Source organism: Dipodomys ordii, unplaced genomic scaffold (genome assembly GCF_000151885.1).
Source record: "Dipodomys ordii isolate 6190 unplaced genomic scaffold, Dord_2.0 Scaffold96, whole genome shotgun sequence".
NCBI lineage: Eukaryota > Metazoa > Chordata > Mammalia > Rodentia > Heteromyidae > Dipodomys > Dipodomys ordii.
In genome coordinates this window covers 4166104-4185884 of record NW_012267312.1, presented here as the reverse complement: position 1 = coordinate 4185884, position 19781 = coordinate 4166104, and the positions used below count along the sequence as shown (strand labels likewise).

At 31.9% G+C, this 19781-nt stretch overlaps 1 protein-coding gene across 1 annotated transcript in view; it reads right to left on the bottom strand.

The window, feature by feature from the left end:
* Nucleotides 1-19781, bottom strand: part of LOC105993453 — a 147459-nt gene that overhangs the window by 526 nt on the left and 127152 nt on the right. The window contains 2 exon segments of the mRNA XM_013026725.1: nucleotides 9229-9404; nucleotides 16244-16341. Coding sequence (XP_012882179.1) covers nucleotides 9229-9404; nucleotides 16244-16341 — 274 coding nt within the window.

The window sequence follows — 19781 nt, the reverse complement described above, 5'->3', positions numbered from 1 at the left end:
AATTACATGGGCAAGATAATGAGTACATTTCTTATCAAGCATTGTTGCCTCCTCCTTTGTTTCCCCTTCCCATCCCTTCCCATCCTCCCCCCCCACATTCCCTCCCCCCCCTACTGGGCCAAATTGTAAGGTTCATTTTTCAACATAACGTCTTGTACATCTCATTGTTGCAATGGGTCCTCCAAGGACCGAAATCTTTACATTTTTTTCTTTCCAATGGTAGAAGAGATTCCAAACTCTTAGACTTAGGAAAATGAACTCTGAAGCTTCATTTAAAAGGACCTTCTATACTATTCATAACAGTGAATTTTTTTAAAATTTCAATTAATACTTTATGATGAACTGGTTTTGCTTGCAAAAGATGTTAACTGGATGAATTAAATAAAAAAGGAAGAATTAAATCAATTAGGAATAAAAAGGGCAAGAAAAATCATAAAAGTTAGAGAGATACAGTGCAAAGGTCAAAGTGGTCTGAACTCAGTAGCTGAAGAAAATGAATTATTAATTCAGTTCTAACAATAGATGAATCCTTCAAAATTTGATACTATAGCTAGGTAGGAAATACTCAATTACTGAAACCAAACCTATTATTTTAACTTATTTTTTAAAAGTCTTTAAAAGAGTATGTACTTGAGCTCTTTTGCGCACTTGATAAAAAATTTAATGTTCAATATCTGCACTCACAAATTTTAAAATACCTTATTTATGTGCTTACAAATGGATAATATACTGTTTTCTCAAAAGCTCAGTTAATGATTTACAGTGAACTAATTATACTTGTAAAAATGTTAGTTGGATGAACTGGATGTACTCATATAATTATCTTGAAATTTCATTAATTCAATTTCATTCAAGAATATTCTATCATACCTGTGTACAGTGAAAGTTTATAAGCGTTTCATGACCATTTCTCCCAAGTGCAGTTGGACGAAAAATTACAGGTAATTCTAAGGTGGAATGTGGACATATAATCAGCTGCGTAAATTCAGAAAACAAAAGAAACAAAAATTAATACATTATTTAAGGTGATGTGTTTGTGTACTAGTTCTATATAGGGATGATGTTTTAATGATGGAAATATATGCATACATGTATATATATATATATATATATATATCCTTGAATACATCTGTCTCAGCATGTCTTTTTGCAAACAGTGACAAAAGGGTTTACAGTAAACACATTTAATGGCTCTCCCTATGTACTGCCTGAAGGACCGTGTGGAATTATGTAAATAGATCAAGACTATTTTTAATGGATGAGTTAGTTCCCCTAATCATAGAAATGTCCATTTGAGAAATTTTCCTTTGTTCTTTTATACAATCTCCAAGATATGGCCTGGTGGTTGGTATAGCAGTTTTATTTATCTCTTTAGATAACCTACTAGTTTAGTGTTGTGAGATATGTTTAATATGCTAAGTGTAAGTTCATTTTCAAACTTAAAGCAATCCAAATTATGAGTCTTCCCACATATAAGCATGTGTTGAGTCCTGATTCAAATGGGAGAGTAATCTTGAGATCACTGAGTAAACTTGAATTCTCATGGACACAAGATAATATATTGTCTTTAATATACAATATGAAGTATTCAGGTGGAAATCAAACAAGGGATATAATTTAGTTTTAAATTGCACAATAAGGATGTAGCAAATAATTTGTGAGCCAAGATGAAATGTTGTTCATTAAATTATTTTTCAATTCTGTATCTTGCTTGAAGATGGTGACAGGATGTAGTTCATATGAAGTATGTTTTTGCATAACTCTTTGTCTTCATAATCATCAGTCAGTGTATATTTAATAAGTATTCATAAATAATATTTTTAAATGCTTACACACGTGGACACACATACTATGCAATGAAAGTTTATATGAAAGTTTCATATACACATGTTTACATACATAATTGCATACATATATTATTTATATATATTTATACGTTTACATACATAATTACATACATATATATTATTTATATATGTTTGAAATGTATTATGTTATTTTTGAATTGTTATCCATTTGTCAATGGATACTTGTATTTTACGTTATATAAAAATTTTCTGATATGTAACTTTTTGTGTTTTATCCTTACATTAGATTTAATTTTAAATTCAATTCTAAATAATATTTGAAAAGACTTAATAAACTTTCTATGGATAGAAAGTTCATATAATACAGTCAAGAATACAGTCCATATTCTTTGTTATGTAATATAAGGAGGCATGAAGTATTTTGCATTTTTTCCCCTGTGGACTAGAGCATACACTCTGCTCTAAGTATAATTATATAAAAGTATATCTCTGTCATATTTATTTATTTGTTTATTTATTTATTCACTTATCTTTTTCATTTATTTATTTATTTGTGGCAGTCTTGGGGTGCAAACACAGGGCCTGGACAGTCTTCCTTGTGCAAGGCTAGCTAGCACTCCACCATTTGAGACACAATCACTTTTTTGTTTTTGTTTTTAGGGTAGTTTTTATTGGAGATAATAGTGTCATACATTGCTGGCTGGGCTGAATTTGAACCACGATTCTCAGATCTGAGCTTCCTGAATAGCTATGATTACAGGCATGAGCCACCAGCACTTGAACTATATGTCATTTTCTAATGAGCTACAAGTCCTCCAGTTTGTTATTATTTCAGCTTCTATAGCTATAAGAATTTTATCTATAAGTAAGCATGATGTTCATGCTCTGTATTATTTATGGAATATATGGTATTGATACAAGCATATACATGCATTTGATATACTTACTCTTAGATGGCAATTTGATGAGTAATGATTTCTAATTTGACACACTAGTTTAAAAACAATTTGATATATTATTACTCAACAACCAGTGAGTTCTAAGAGACAGATGTAAGATTTAATTATTTCTAAGTGTACATTTGTTAAACAGTAATCAAACAGCACATAGAATGTCTTTATTAAATAAATCTGTTAGTATAGCTCCATGATTTACTGTGAGATTCAATGATGAAAATAAACTATTACAGATATCTCTTCTCTAAGGCAAAGTGTGGTTGTTTTGCCCTAGCTGGGCTTAAACTGTTGGACTCAGTTCTTTCACCTTTGTCTTTCAAATAGCTGTAATTACAGGTGCATTTCACTGATCTCAGTTTGTAGAGTCATTTTGAAATTTTATTTGAATGAACGAATGTGGTTTCACATTCACTGCAAACAATTGGTGTCTTATACTTTGGAAACATAGATACTCATTAACAAATTGTTTTGTAACTTATTGTTTTTTTAAAAAAAATTTTGGTCCATCATGGGGCTTGAACTGAGGGCCTGAGTTCTTTTTCTCAAGGCTAGTGTTCTACCACTTTGAGCTACAGCTCCACTTCTGTTTTTTGAATGGTTAATTGTTGATAAGAGTCCCATAGGGACTTTTCTGTCCCAGCTGGCTTTGAACCGCAGTACTCAGATCTTAGCCTTCTGAGTAGCTAGGATAGTAGGCATGAGCTACCAGTGCCTGGATGGAAAGAGAGTTATTTAAGCTTGTTGATTTTGGCCCAATTTTTGCCAGTAACCCTGGAATGAGGAACTGGAGCATAGATAAAAATCAGAGCTATTAGGAGCATCTGGAAGTATATGCCGGGCCAGAGCAGCAATTGAGAAAGAGCTAGAGAAGGACTGGTTTTTGGGACTCTGGAAATATACCTATTGACTTAAAATCATATTACTAAGAAACTAGTAAACCACTAAAGTGGTAAGAAAACACAACCATTAGAGCTATGTGCCAGTTAATATAATTTTAGCACACAATTTCAAAAATATATAAACATACTGTTTGAGTGATAGATTCCAATTGAGGAAAACAGAAAATTAGTAAACATATAGAAAATTATAATACAATCTTAAGAATGTGAAACTTTATTACTAACTCAAATGATAATAATTCATTAGCATCCTAAAATAAGAATTAGAAAATGCTCTAGGAGAATGGGCTTTCATGACTTTTTGAATGTACTTACTGGTTGTTCTATGTCATTATCCAGGATGAAATTTGTAGGATTACTATTGTCTATGTGTAATTCTAAAGTTTCATGGGTAGGATTAGATAAGGAAAGGGTATATAGAAATTCCCTACGAAAAAGAAGACAAAAGTAGTAAATTTTCTTGCATTTATAAACTTGTTAAACAAAAATTCCATAAACGTCACAATTACAAGTCAAACAGTCCCTTTCCCAAAAGATATAGTATCACATAATAATTATACATATTTAAAAAGTATAATAGTGGAGTTTGTATCTGAAATATGAATATAAATTATAATAGTGGAGTCTATATAAGAAACAGGTTTCAAGTCAAAATAAAGTTATGACTGAAATAAGATAAAAATAAAATGATATTCAACTGTTCAATCTCAACACATGAAAACATGTAATAAAATGATTTAACACTAAAAATATGTTGGAGTCCTTTCTTCCAGTGTATCCATTACCTAGAAATGTGATGCTATCTGGCATACACATAGTTAAGATAAAGTGAAGTCATACTGAAGCCTTAATTAATTATTAGTTATTAATTTAATTAATTAATTTAATCATAAACTGAAGTATTAGATTGAAACTCCTTTGTTCAACTACTTAAACATAATTAAAAACATTATTTCAGGCTGGGGATGTGGTTTAGAGGTAGAGTACTTGACCAGCATGCGTGAAGCCCTGGGTTATATTCCTCTGTACCACATAAACAGAAAAAGCCTGAAGTGGCCTGTGGCTCAAGTTGTAGAGTGATAGCCTTGAGCAAAAGAAGATCAGGGACAGTGCTCAGGCCCTGAGTCCAAGCCCCAAGACTGGCAAAAACAAACAAATACATTATATCTAGAATATGCCCATAAATCAACAAGTAAACACACTGGATGTAAAAGAAAAGAAATACACAGGGACTCCATAAATTAATCAGGTCTCTAGATGGTAAAAGAAAAAAAATACACAGGGACTCCATAAATTAATCAGGTCTCTAGGCATTCACACAGTGAGATAAAACTAGGATATTCTTTGGAGAAGATCACACAGGTGCAATAGCTATATGCATATGATCATATAAAACAATATTTATGGAAATGAACTCCAAGAAATAGGAACAACAAGTTCTTTTTCCTTCTTCATTGCTGTTTTTGTTTTCATTTCCTTTGTCTTGATTATTCATTTATCTATCCTTGGGAGGGTAAGTAGGGGGCACAGAAATGGAGGACAAAGGGTGAACAAATGCAACAGTGATACTCAGTAGATACTATGTTGAAAATTAACAACTTGCTGGTGCAGAGGAGGGAAAAATGGGAGAGGGTGAGGAAAGGGGTGACATTGCTCAAAAAGAAATGCACTCTTTATCTGGCTTAAGTAACTGTAACCCCTCTGTACATTACCTTTACAAGAACAAGAAATGAATGAAAAAATCATTATTTGTGTCTTTATCGAAAGACCACCTGAAGACACACAAGCTGATGGCCAAATAACACTGGGAGTAAAGATGAAGTCAAGAAAGGCAAGATTGCTGAACGCTGGTGGTTCAGGACTATAATCCTAGTTACTCAGGAAGCTGAGATCTGAGAATCATGGTTTGAAGCCAGCCCAGGCAGGAAAGTCCATGAGATTCTTATCCAATAAACGACTGAGAAAAAGCCGGAAGTGGCATTGTGGATCAAATAGTTGAGCACTTGCCTTAAGCCAAAGAAGCTCAGGGACAGTGCCCAGCCCGAGTTCAAGCCCCAGTACCAACAAACAAATAAATAAATAATAAGATGAAATAAAGCCAAGGTTTATGTTCAACATCAGAAACTAAAACAGGCAAAGAAGAGCCCTTCTACAAGTTTCAGAAGGAATATGACCCCACTGGCACTTTGGGTTTGGACTTCCAACATCTAGGATTAGATTATATAACAATAAATGTATGCTGTCCTAAGTTACTCAGTTTATGAGATCTGTTAGAACAGTCATAGGAAGCTACTACAATTACTTGTATAAATCTCAAGTTAAGAATAATTACTTAAGAAAGAACATTTTGCTAAATTAAGTAAATCCACATTCTATTTTAGAGACACGATATTATCCTTTCCCCTTTATTTCCATCTCTTTTGAATATATTTCAGTTATAGGAGCAATATTTGCCCATTATTTTATATCTACTACATCCAGCCAAAGAAGCTACAGACTGAGTCTAAAAGCAGTTAACAAAATAAATTCACAGTGTTCATCCATAATATTAGAAAGACCTGAAATAATGATGAGCAAATGCCGCAGATGATGGCTTATATTTATGCTCAGAGCAAACAATAATCAAGGGAGTTCATAATTTTCAATCAAGTATAGTTTTAATGATTTTGATGTACAAAATAGAAATTGTCATCGTTCAGAATCTTCATGTAATGGTGCATGATAATACATTACATTAAACTCATCTATGTACAGTTTTTCTTATTCAGTTCTTTTCTCACTTATATTCCAAAATACTATAGATTTGATATAGTAAAATTGCATAATCATTGTCAAAATATTAATTTTCAAAGTTTAATAAGGAAAGGTTAACAAGACTTTCATTGGAATGAAATAAATTGCAATCATAAAACTGAATGAGGCAACAATGTCACAACTCATGTTTACTAAAAACATTAATAGTTTTCATGTATTAACATAATGTAACACAAGAAAACCATATGTAAAAGGTAATACATTTTTAAATCACTTGTTCTTCTGAAGCATTTTTTTAAAATCAGTTCTCTGCCCCCATCCACTATATCTCCATGCTTACATAAAATAATATTATCAATTTAATAGACTTACTTTCCAAGGTGACATTTTAATTCTGGTATTTTATTTACTTTAGGAAGCAAAGTATGTAATTTTAGCAAAAACCAGAACTCTTCATCATTCTTTTTAGGTTGAAATATAATGCTGGTGGAGAGAAATATTGAAAATTTTGTTAGTATATTTTTTTCTTTATAAAATTGTATTGCTATTATACATTTTTGGTTGAGATTTAAACTCAGGTATTATCCCTTTCTTCTGTTTTTCTTTTTAAATATATATTTTTATTGTAAAGATACTGTACAGAGGGGTTACAGTTACATGAGTAAGTTAATAAGTGAATTTCCTATTAAGCATTGTTATCCCTTCCTTTGTCTTTCCCCTACCATCCTCTTCTTCCCCACCTCCAAGAAAATTTTAAATTAGTAGAAATAATTGGTTTGAAATACAATATTTGATTACTACTTTCCAATACATTAAAATTTTTCACTTTGTTACTCAAGAAAAACAACATTGACAAGATGTAAATAAATGTCAGTTTAATTGATGGGAAATGCCTAAGTGAGAATATTTAAATGTCTTTCAAGATCAATAACAAGCAACTTCCTTTCTAATTCATTAAATTCAAGTTCTGTTTGTTGAATGCATGTGTACTTTCATTTGAAGTCCATCAAGTAGCACATGGTTGTGGAAAGCTTTATAAGCAGCATGTGGTCATCTTTGGGAAGAACAGAGTTTTGACTTAGGCTAAAAGTATAATTCATAATTGGGCCTGTATCTAAGTTTTGTCATCTTTTATAGTATAGCTTCAAACAAATCACATTAACTTTTGGAGATCACTTTCATTATTTATAAATTGGAGGATTCATCCTATTGCTTCTTGATGCTTTGAGAATTGTATGTGTCTATTAGGTAAAATTCAAGTCACAATGACAATGGAGCAAGTAGCCAAAAACTAAGCCAAAATTATCTTTTAATGCATGCCAGCAAAAAAAAAATTAGATCAAGTAAAACTAACAAAATACTATATAGAAACAACTGGGAAATGACATATCCTACACATTTCTAATGGTATGAAATATTTTCTGTGATATGTTTCTTTTCTTCACATTATACTTAATCTTATTATTAACATTTTCAAAAATACACACACAGTAATCTGTTCATTAAAATAAAAGTTATTTAAATATTCCTATGAGATACTGTCCTTGAAGCAGCAATAAATTTATCTTTGAGGATATAATGCTAAATGAAACGAGCCAAAGTCAGAAAAACAAATATCACGTTTTCTCTCATTTAGGGAATCTTACTTTTTTTTTATTGTGAAAATACTGTATAGACGGGTTACAATTACATGGGCAAGATAATGAGTGCATTTCTTATCAAGCATTGTTGCATCCTCCTTTGTTTCCCCTTCCCATCCTTTCCCATCTCCCATCCCCCCACCCCCCACTCCCCCGAATCTTAACTTTTTAAAGAACATGACCTTAACAAGGAGACAATTTGGAGATAAACCAGTAGAAGGAGGTAGGAAGAAGAGAGTGTGATTGGGGTGAAAATGATCAAAATATATTGTATAAATGTATGAAAATATAATGAAACCATTAAAATTGTAAAAGAAGAATAAAAAGTAATAGAGGGAGTGAATATGATCACTTATTATACAGGCATTTATAGATGAAGGAAAGAAATTCCTTTGTATAGTTAATATATGATACTAAAATAAAATAAATTTTAAAAACGGAATTAAAACTAATAAACTCAGAAACAGAGAAGACAATGATGGTTGGCAGAGGTTTGAGTAGAGGGTTTAAGATGGTGAAGTTAGTCAAAGGTTATGAAATTTCAGTTGGACAGAATTAAGTTCAGGAGATCTATTATATGAAAATTGATGATAGTTAATAAAATGTTTTATACTTGAAAATTGCTGACAAAATAGAATGTGTTTTCCTAGCAAATCATTGAAGAGTATGTGAATCAATACACATGTTAACATTTTTTAAATAATGTTGTACACCATAACATATATAATTTTATTTATCCATTGAATAAATTTATTAATTATTTTATGTAATTATCATACTATGAGAACATTTGACATACTGCTAATATATGTTTATATATGTATGCATATATATGTTCTCATATAATACCCATAATTTTATCTTTGTCACTTAAGGGAATTATTTGTACTAACTTAGAAACAATAATGAATAATTTTTATCAAGGAAGTTGAGCGTTTAATCTAAGTCCTATGTAATCATTGAATTTGGTTGAGAAGTTGAACTAAAAAAGATTTGGTTAGTAAAACAGAAATTTAACAACTTATATTCCAATAAATAATCATTTTTCATTGAAGCAAAAAATGTAACTATAATACAATGTGTCACAGAATAGTATGAGCACATATAAGGAGATAATTTTCAAAGCTTTTAAATTGAATTTTTAATTTTAATTTAAAAATATAAAGTGTACCTCTCTTCCTTGTAACCTATGGTTGCTGGAGAATATCGCACAATATAGTTAATACATTCTAATGGCTTAATTGTAAATTCTGAGTAACCATTAAGAGCAGGATCTGTTAACTGCACATTCAGTCGAATAAACTTGGTTGTCGAATTAGAAAGAGGTATTTCAATACAAGCTGTTTCCTAGAATTACAAAACAAATACATAGCTTTTAGTGTCAGCACAGTCATTGTTCTATGTCAAATATAAGAACAACTATTATATATATATATATATATTTGCATATATTTATTTATTTTCTCCTGATCAACTAGTGAACATGTCTTTTTCCTCATAGGCCTTCCTTGATTAGGCTTAGTAAACTGTAAACATTAATATTTTGATGATGTCTTATTTATTCACAAATGCTCATTTTCTCTCTCTTTTTTTGGGTCCGGTCGTGGAGCCTGAACTCTGGGCCTGGGCGCTGTCCCCAGCTCTTCAGCTCAAGACTAGCACTCTACCACTTGAGCCACAGTGCCACTTCTAGGTTTTTTTTCTGCTTATGTGCTGCTGAGGAATCGAACCCAAGGCCTCAGGCACGCAAGGCAAGAACTCTACCACTGAGCCACCTTCCCAGTCCCTTTCTCATATTTTTATTATCTTCAAATAGTTCAACCAAAGGTTTATCATTCAACAAATCAGTTTATAAGTACTATATATCTTCATTAATGTCACCTCTTTTATCTTTTGCCTTCATCCCTTCTGACTTACATTGATATTCTTGATGATAATAATAAATGTTTATTTCAAAATAGCTAATCAGAAGAATAAATGTTAAAAGTGATGGGTAAAACCAGGCACCAGTGGTAGTTCCTGTAATCTTAGCTACTCAGGAGCCTGAGATGTAAGGATCACAGTTCTAAGCCAATCCAGAGATGAAAAGTCTGTTAGGCTCTTATCTCTAATTAACAATGAAAAAGCTGGAAATGGAGCTGTGGCTCACATGGTAGAGTGCTAGCCTTGAGCAAAAAACCTTAGGGACAAAGTTTAAACCCTATGATTAACAGACAAACACATACAAAAAAAGTGATGAATATTCCACATACCCTGACCATTACATGTTATATATAGTATTGAAATGCCACACTAAATCATATGTATGTGTACATTTGTCAGTTAAAAAGAAAATACATGTATTTATATGTATATAAATATGTGTACATGCATATGTATATATGCATATGCATGTTTGAATATACATGTGTATACAAATTGTAACAATTTCTTAATAGCAACTACTACAATGGAATCAATATAATAAGAAAGCTATTTGTGAAATTACATTTAAAATATTTTTGCATGTAACGTTATTTCTATTAAATCTGTTTTTCAATGTTTCCACCACCAGTAACTTTATGTGATCATATGTCAGTTTACTGATGCATTTATAAAACTATCATAGGGCTTAACTTCCTAAGACATTCCCAAGGGTCACACACACACACTTGTGCACACACACACACACACACACACACACACACACCCTTTAGTAAAGAATATCAAGTATTATTATGTGTATATTGGCCTACAAAATTTGCCTAAAACTTAAGATAGAAATTTGAAATGAAGCATTTTGCTATAGACATTTGTCTTGACCTATCACTTAGATATTTTTCAAAGATAATCGCTGTCAGTTCAAGAAAATGTCACATATTCTTCACAGAAGCAAAAATAATGTGATTTTCCACATTTTAACCACAATACAAAATAATTCAATTTTCTGTATATTCCCATCCAAATACACAAATCAGAAAACTTTTACAAACCAATCCCTGCACTTTCCACAATACTTCATATTATATTTAATTCCATTTAACTTAAAAATAATGTAGATTTTAATCCACTCACATCAAGAGACCTGTACATGAGACATTTAGATCCTGATCTAAAGAAAAAGTCAGACACAAGGAGCTTCATGCCTATAATCCAAGCCACCTCTTGCAATATATATATATATATATATAATATATATATATATGTATATGAGATTGTATTTTAACCAGCAAAATGCCAGAATGGGGGACACCATCCATGAACAAAAAGGCTGATCAGGAGTGCAATACCTTGAGTTCAAACTCCAGTAGTAGCACAAAAATAAATATGTATATAAATACATACATATCTACGTACATACCTACACACATACACACATAGGAAAAATACTAGCTCCTGGAACTCTTTTAGCCCTTAAATAAAACTTTGAATACAGAATACAATCATATTTTTAAACCTGTTCTTTTCCCTGTAAACTACAATTCATTCAACAGAACCAAACTTTCATGTTGCATCTTGAGCACAGGAAATGGGGAAGGTAACTATTAGAGCATTTAATTGCAACCATTGCACTTTGTCAACTATGCCAAGTATTACTAGCTGACCACTGGAGAATTGCCAAGTAGGTCTGTGTCTGATTCTCAATCTCCGTCACAGAACAGCCTTCAGATAATAATTGTTTTTTTTTATTTTATGTATATATATATTATTGTAAAAATATTGTACATAGGGGTTACAGTTACATGAGTAAGGTCATGAGTACATTTCCTATGGAGCATTGTTACCTCTGTCTTTGTTTTTCCCCTACCATCCCTTCCTTCCCCACCTCTCCAACTCCTCCCTTCCCCCCACCCCAAAGTTGTAAAGTTCATTTTCAACATAGTGTCTTATACATCTCGTTACAATGGGTCAACCTGTATCCTTATTTCAGCATTTTGTTATTTCTCTTCCCCTCCCCAAATTAGAAAAATGTATATACAAGATACCAGGCACTGGAATCAAATACAGTGAAAACATGTGTTATACATACCATGGGGGAAGAACATACAAAAGAACAAAAAAATCACATAGTACATTATAAATACATTAAAAACAATAGCAAGAAAGATAAAAACCCCTTGTGTCCCTATCTTGGGGTTCATTTTACTTAGTATCACCTTATATGGTCATATGTGCATAGCTTTTGACCTTTCTGCTTGTCCTAGACATAAATGCTTAGAAGAATCAATTCTGTAACCTCTTGAGAATCTCTGATATTTAATTATCTGCAGTCCTGAAAATCTTCATAGATTCAACAGAAACATCTGTTTATTAGAGTCAAAAGATTTAAGTTTTTATTAATATATTGTATTTAATTAAAATATTTTAAACTTAAAATAGAAAAATAAATTTTTAAATTTCATCAATACTTTGATATTATTTTTTCTAAGCCTAAATAGAAAAAAACGCATAAAATACACTATTACATAGATTTATATTTTAAATGCCCACACACCAAACATTCTCAAAATAATATAAATTTTTAACTGTAAGTAGTTTTAAGTATATATATGTATATACATATATATGGATATATTAATCAAGTATTTTTAAAATATTTGTCATATTCTGTGAATTAAGAACTTTTTGTCATTTATCACTTTATGAGATGATCAAATTTTATTCTGTTTGTTCTTTAAATTACCACTCCTTATGTTATTGATAAAATTCCATAAATGCCTAGTCATTATAATCAAATAATGTAAAGCAGGTATTGTGTAGATAGGCATGGTGGTGCATGCTTGTAATCCTAATTCTCTGAGAGTTTAAGACAGGATGGAGAGTTCAAGGCTAGCTTGGGCAACAAACAAATAAACAGAATATAGAAAAAAGTGACATAGTTTTCTTGTTTAAGATGTCCTACCTTGTTCCCATACAATTTCATGCTAAATAATTCAAACTTTATGAGGAGTTGAATTTATGTGACTACTTCATGATAAAGTTTTCAATATTTGTGTGTTAACTACCTTGCCAGTGGCATATTCTTCTCCTATGATGAATAGGCCTTTAAGGTTAATTTATTGAACATAAATTGGACTGATGGTTTTTTTCTTTTTCTTTTTTGTTGGTCATAGGGCCTGAACTCTAGGTCTGGGCACTGTCCCTCAGCTATTCAGCTCTACCACTTGAGTCATAGCACCACTTTCTGGCTTTTTCTGCTTATGTGGAGCTGAGGAATCAAACCCAGGACCTCATGCATGAAAGGCAAGCACTCTACCACTGAGCCAACTTCCCAGCCCCTGGACTGATGGTTTTTGAAACTCAGATAAAATAGTATTGACTATATATGTGGTTGTCTTAAACAATCTTTCTTCTTCATATAGATTTTTTTAGGTTCAACCATAGAGAACATTCCTTTAGAAGGCATCCAGTAATTTTTACTTCCTTTTACTTAAGGGATATTTTAGTGAACATGATGACTGTTAAAAAAAATTGCTTCCATTTGTCAGATTCTTTTGTAAAAGCACTAACATATGCATATTCAATCTTGTGAAGTAAAGATTTTAAACAGGAAGAGCATTTACAAGTTGCTAAAATTTAGAATAATGAAAATTCAAATATTCATAAAAGAGTGTAATACCATTTTAAATATGTATGAACAGGTATATTTAATTTTGTTATAAACTCTTCCAGAGGAAATTAGAATGCATATATATTTTTTAACAAACATAAGATATTTTCAGCATTTAAATTTCATTTCCATGTTTATCATTTTCTTACAAAGGAAAAGACATTTTGAGAAGTTTAAAAACAATCATTCATCACCTCTTCATACCCTTTAGTAACTTAATTGCACATGGTCTAAAATCTTGCACCTTGCATTTGAGTCTCTCTGAAATCTGCCCCTGAGTAGTCTCTGATCAAAATTCCTCCTTCCACTTTTTTCCCCAAACTTTAGCCTTAACAACTTCTTTTCTGTTTCTCCTATCCTTTTCTGACTCTCTAATGACAAATAAAAATCACATATACAAAGAGCTTGGATCCTTAAATTACATATGAAGGATGCCACTTACCATCCAGAATCACATACAACAGATGACAATTATTATCTTTTATTGTATTAAACTATTGAAAATTGGGTAAACTGTTGTATGAGATAGAAATTTCATGACTAATTTTTCTCTAAAATAGTGTAACAACACTTTTTCTAATATACAAATAAAATGATAAATGCTTCTCAGGTTTCTAATTTTATCTGAAAAATTCTCCAAAATAACAACAAAAACCCTTCCTAATTTCAGTTATTTTGATTTCTTTAACATCATGTAAATTAGAATACTACTCTTACTGTTGGTCATTATTCCTTGAAGGCTTCTTAAAGTAATGCCACAGATAGATGAGACAATATATATTAATTGAAGAATAAATATGTAATTTATAAGAGGATTTTGTGTTTGTATATAAATCTAAGTATTGATACGTCTGATATTCTGAATAGTCACCACTTTCTTGAGACAGGGACTTGCTATATAGCCATCTGGCTTGGAACTTTCCATATTGACCAGCTGATTTTAAACTCAGGCTCTTCCTTCCTCCACTTCGTGAATGCTGGATGGCTTTAGAAAGCTACCATAGCTGGATTTCTAAAGATTACTCTTCTTCTTTTTTTCAACCTGCAGTGCTGAGAATCAAACCCAAGACCTTGTGCATGTTGTATATTTGAAACTTATTGAATGAAGGCAGCTACTTCAGATGGAACTGAAACCATCACATTATCATTCTATCTCTTGGGTAATGTTGTCACTTGGTTGCTGGTACACACTTCCACAAAGAAAATAAAAATTGAATTCACTGAGTATTAGCATGAAAAACAGTCAATTTCCACTGGGCTTAAATAAATAAAGATATATTTGTATCTATAAATGCTTAATTGACTCAATGATAACTCAATATTCACTATCAAGGAATATTTCTCACCATATCCTCTCTCAGAAGATTATCATGAGTTCAATACAAAATGACTGTTCCTGAGGTATAAACACCAAATAATATTAAACATATTGAGGAAACTTCCAATTTTAGCTTTATTCATATTGAAATCACAGCCAAGTCAACAAGAAAACTGAAGTAAAGGGCATTTTAGAAGTATTATGTAATTCAGAATAAATGATAACTTTAATCAGTGTAGGTAATTTTCCTAAATTAAATTGTAAGTTCAAGTAGTTCAGAACCTGGAAGAATCAGGGTGGGAATTGTAAATTAGAAATGCTATTGTCATTCATCTCTCATTCTCATATACAACCACTGAATCTAAGAAAGTCATGCTTCAATTTTATCCTTTACTTACAACCTAACATTCAATCTGAACCATACAGAATGCACAGTACTGTCAAGGTTGGTTGCTAATGCTTAGCTGGGGGAAACATGGGTTCAAAATGCATTACTATGTGCCTGAGAATTGTGCTGATGCCAGAAACTCCACAAAAAAATCCTATAGGTTTATTTATTTGCATCCATACATAGTCTATGACCTTGAGCAAAAAAATTATAAGACAACTTTTAAAACCTATACATGAGTGCCTTTCAATATTTTCACCATCTATTTTCTATGCTTCCAGGGAAATTTACCCAGAAATTAGGTGGACAAATAATCAATTTTTAGACTTAAATGTTTTAAATGATTCCTCACTTATTTTCTATTTATTGGAGCCAAATTTAAGATTCTAATCAAATCTATGAAGAAATCTCTATATACTTTAAAATGAAAACATTTGATCGTTCTCAGTTGTAACCAAAAGTCAATTACAAGTAATTAAAACATTATTAATTTCAATTAATACCATCATCTTGTTTCATTTAAATCTTGACTCTTGATAATAGGATTTAATAAATAATTTGAGCACATATTTCATGTCACTTCATTAACTCAAGTAAGAAAATTCAATTCTTTATCATTGCTAGCAAACGTATGCTAGTTGCTCCAAATATGTTTCAAAGTGACTGCTATAGTTGAAGTATGGAGGAAGAATGCTAATTAGTGCAGTGAATATAAGATATCATATCACAAAAAGATGTTTTCTCAATGCACTGAAAGTCTAAAATTGCTATGACTGCTTTATGTCAAGGTACTTATTTGATATGAAGGTTTTTTGAGGATAGAAAGTTAGTGTACCACAAAAGTTCTGTTTCCCAAATCACTGAGTCTCTGAGCATTGAATGGCACTTACCAAAGCAGAGCAATGCACTTCAATAATATCTCTTGGTGGTCCAGGAGAGCAATGGATCACAATATCATACCAGATTTTAAAGTTTGTATAATTTTCATCTGAAAACAAAACAATACCAAAACCTTCTAAATAAACAGGAAAAACTAACAGCATTCTTAACTTGGGCTTCAGAATATAGTACTTCACACACAAATTTGAGAATCATATACAAAACCATTTTTATGCAGGGGATGGGGAATGCAGTTGTGGAGATGGGAGGGAAGGGATGGTAGGGGAAAAACAAAGGAGGAGGCAACAATGCCTGATAAGAAATATACTCATTACCTTGCTCATGTGATTGTAACCCCTCTGTACAGTATTTTCACAATAAAAACTTATTTAAAAAAACAAAAAAACATTTTTAATTAGCTCATTGGGCATGAGAGCTGAATAGAGGTTATGCACCACAGTTTGTGAGCAATAAGAGAAGCCTCATCCTGCATTAGAAAATCCTGTTAAAGCTGCCAGTTGTGTGCCTGTCCTGGGAACTCAAGTTCTCTACTAAAATAAACTATGGATTTACCTTTAAATCAAAGGTTCATAATGTAAAGAAACAATCTATCTTTCCTCTAATTGGCATATATTTATATATAGGTCCATATAAATGTCTAATGGACACATCACATTTCACAATGGTACATTTCCAGTACATAAGAATTTAGATTGAGGACAAAGTAAGGAATATCAGATAGCAGCTTTCCTGAAAGTGTATAAAAGATGCTAGTAATTTAACCCAAGGAAGTCTAGAAAGGATTTTGGACTAAGTAGTGTGGCAATAATGCCTATAAAGCAGACAGCAGTGCAATGGCAAATGTCCCAAGCCATATCCTCCCCTCTGAAACTGGAGCTCTGAACAATCACAACATTTTGTAGGTGTCCAAAACCTACCTTATTTGTAGTAGCAAATATAGTTTCTATTTTTCTCACCTGTTAGGGCTCTCATCCAGTGTCTAAACAGTTGTGGCCTGAGATATTCTCTTCTTTTAGTAAATAATATGCATGTTCATATTATTATTTGCAAGTTAAAAATTCAAAACCTTTTAAGCTACTTAGGTAAGTAACTAAACTTTGGGCCTTAGTTCCAGAAAATAAGGGGCCCACAATATTGTCTTTCTCAGTGTCTCCTTCTTATAGAAAGTTTTTTTCTTTTTTTCTTTTTTGGTCTGTTGTGGGGCTTGAACTCTGGGCCTTGTGCTGTCCCTCAGCTCTTCAGCTCAAGGAGAGCGCTCTACCACTTGAGCCACAACACTTCTTCTGGTTTTCTGGTGGTTAATTGGAGATAAGAGTCTCACAGACTTTCCTGCCCAGGCTGGCTTTGAACCGTAATCCTCAGATCTTAGCCTCCTGAGTAGCTAGGATTACAGTCTTGAGCCACCAGTGCTCAGCTGGAAAGCTTTTTTTTTAAATTTTTAAATTATCTTTAAGTAGTTGTACAAAGGTGTTGCCATTCAACAAAGCAGTTATGAATTCAATGCAACTTGATCTATGTCACCCTTTTCATCATTCTTTCCATCCCTCCCGACCCTCACCCTTCCCTCAATTTTCTTAATTTTGTAGGAAATTCATTGAATTTTATGATCGCATCCTTCCCCTCCTCCCTCTCATCCTTCATCTACCCCCTCCAGCCCCTTGACCGCACCTGCTGTTTCAAGTACCCATTTCCTGGTGTTTATTTTGTTGGGCTGTGAGTTATTTATGAGTTTATTGTTTTGTGCTGCATTGTCTGGAATTGTGTAAAATTGAATGATATTGAATGGAATATTGTGTTATATTGAATTACATTGTACTTTCACTGCATGTACTCTACTATTATGTGTTGCACTATGTTGTCTTACATTCCATCTTATTATAACACATAAAACATAAACTGGTAAGCCTGAAAGACATGCCAAATAATTTGAGAAATAGAATTAGAGGTGGTCTAGGTAAGTTATTCCAAATATTTGTGAAGAGAGTTCTATTTTATCTCTTTTATTGTCAAGGTGATATTGTCAAGGTTTACAGTTACCTAAGTAAAATAATAAGTACATTTCTTCTCAAACATGTTACCTCTTCCCTCATTTTTCTCTTATTTAATCTCTTTTTATGGTGTTAGTAATGGAACCCAAGATTTGGCATATTCTAGACAAGGTTTCCAACACTAAGCTGTATCCGCGGGCACTGTGAAAAGTTCCTAATCTCAATGTTACCTTCTTACTTTGTATTGTCTCTTGTGCTTATTTTGTAGATGTCATTAAAAACTATTAATGTACAGAAAATGCAGTTACCAAATGTATACTTGTGTGATCTTACTGAGGAAATTTCTCACATTTGTATGAGTTGACCTTTAATTCTTTTAAAGCAGTTTGAATGTGTTTATGTTTAAATACAACTCTTCAAATAAACCAAAGTTCTCTAAATAGAAAATATTTCACTTTCTGTATATCTCAAATGTATTTTTTGATTGTTTCAATGCTTTAATCTTATACAACAATAATACAGATAAGAAAGAGTATAACTGTTGAGATTTCTTTATAGCTCTGAGCTAGTACAAAAAATTCCTTCAAATCAGAAGACTAGTAAACCTTGAAATGACTATCATTATTTTAGATGTTTGGCAAACTCAAAAAACTCCATTCGTCTTTGAACAATATTAGTCAAGGTTAACTACAGCAATAGAAGTAAAAAGAGTGTGTGTGTGCTAGTGTTCCTATTTCAGTTAAGAATTCTATTACAAATTCATTAAATAAAAATATCTCCTTTTGTTTACTTCCTTGTCACTGAACTTTTTCACCAGTTCAATTATTTCTTATAATTGTTTATGTCTCTGTTGCTTATACATAAAAAAATATGTAGGAAGGCAAAGTCAAAGTTCAGCAAAATAAAACATCAGAAAGCGGGAGGTACTCAAAAGTTATGGGGTCAAGGGGAGAAGGATAAATGAATGAAGAGGTGAAGAGCAGAAGAATCCAGTCAAGAATCCAACGTATATCCTACAAAATTAAGAAGAGTGAGGGAAAGGTTGGGCAGGGAAGGGATGGATGAGAATGTTGAAAGGGACGACATCAACCATATAAACAGTATTCATAAACTGCTTTGTTAAATGGCAACTCTGTTGTACAACTACATGAGAATAATTGTAAAAATGTAAAAAATAAAGAATAAGACATTTTCCAAGAAACTTGCCTTGCTGGTTGCAATTCATCACTAACACATTTTTCACTCAGCTTCTATTAAGAAGATAACCTGTTTAACAACGTTTAAGGAAAGCTTCATAGCATGAGGAGGAAATGCAATAGCAATACACACAGATACATGTCTCTATATATATATATGTATAACATACACATATATGTATATATGTGATAAATATTGGTTTATATGTGTCTGTGATTGTGTAGGTACATGTATATATGTATATACATATTAAAAATAGAGAATAAGTAAGTCAATTATTAAACAGAAAAAAGAAATACAAAAAGCAGTTCTTCTAAGAAATGACCCATAAATCCATGAAGAA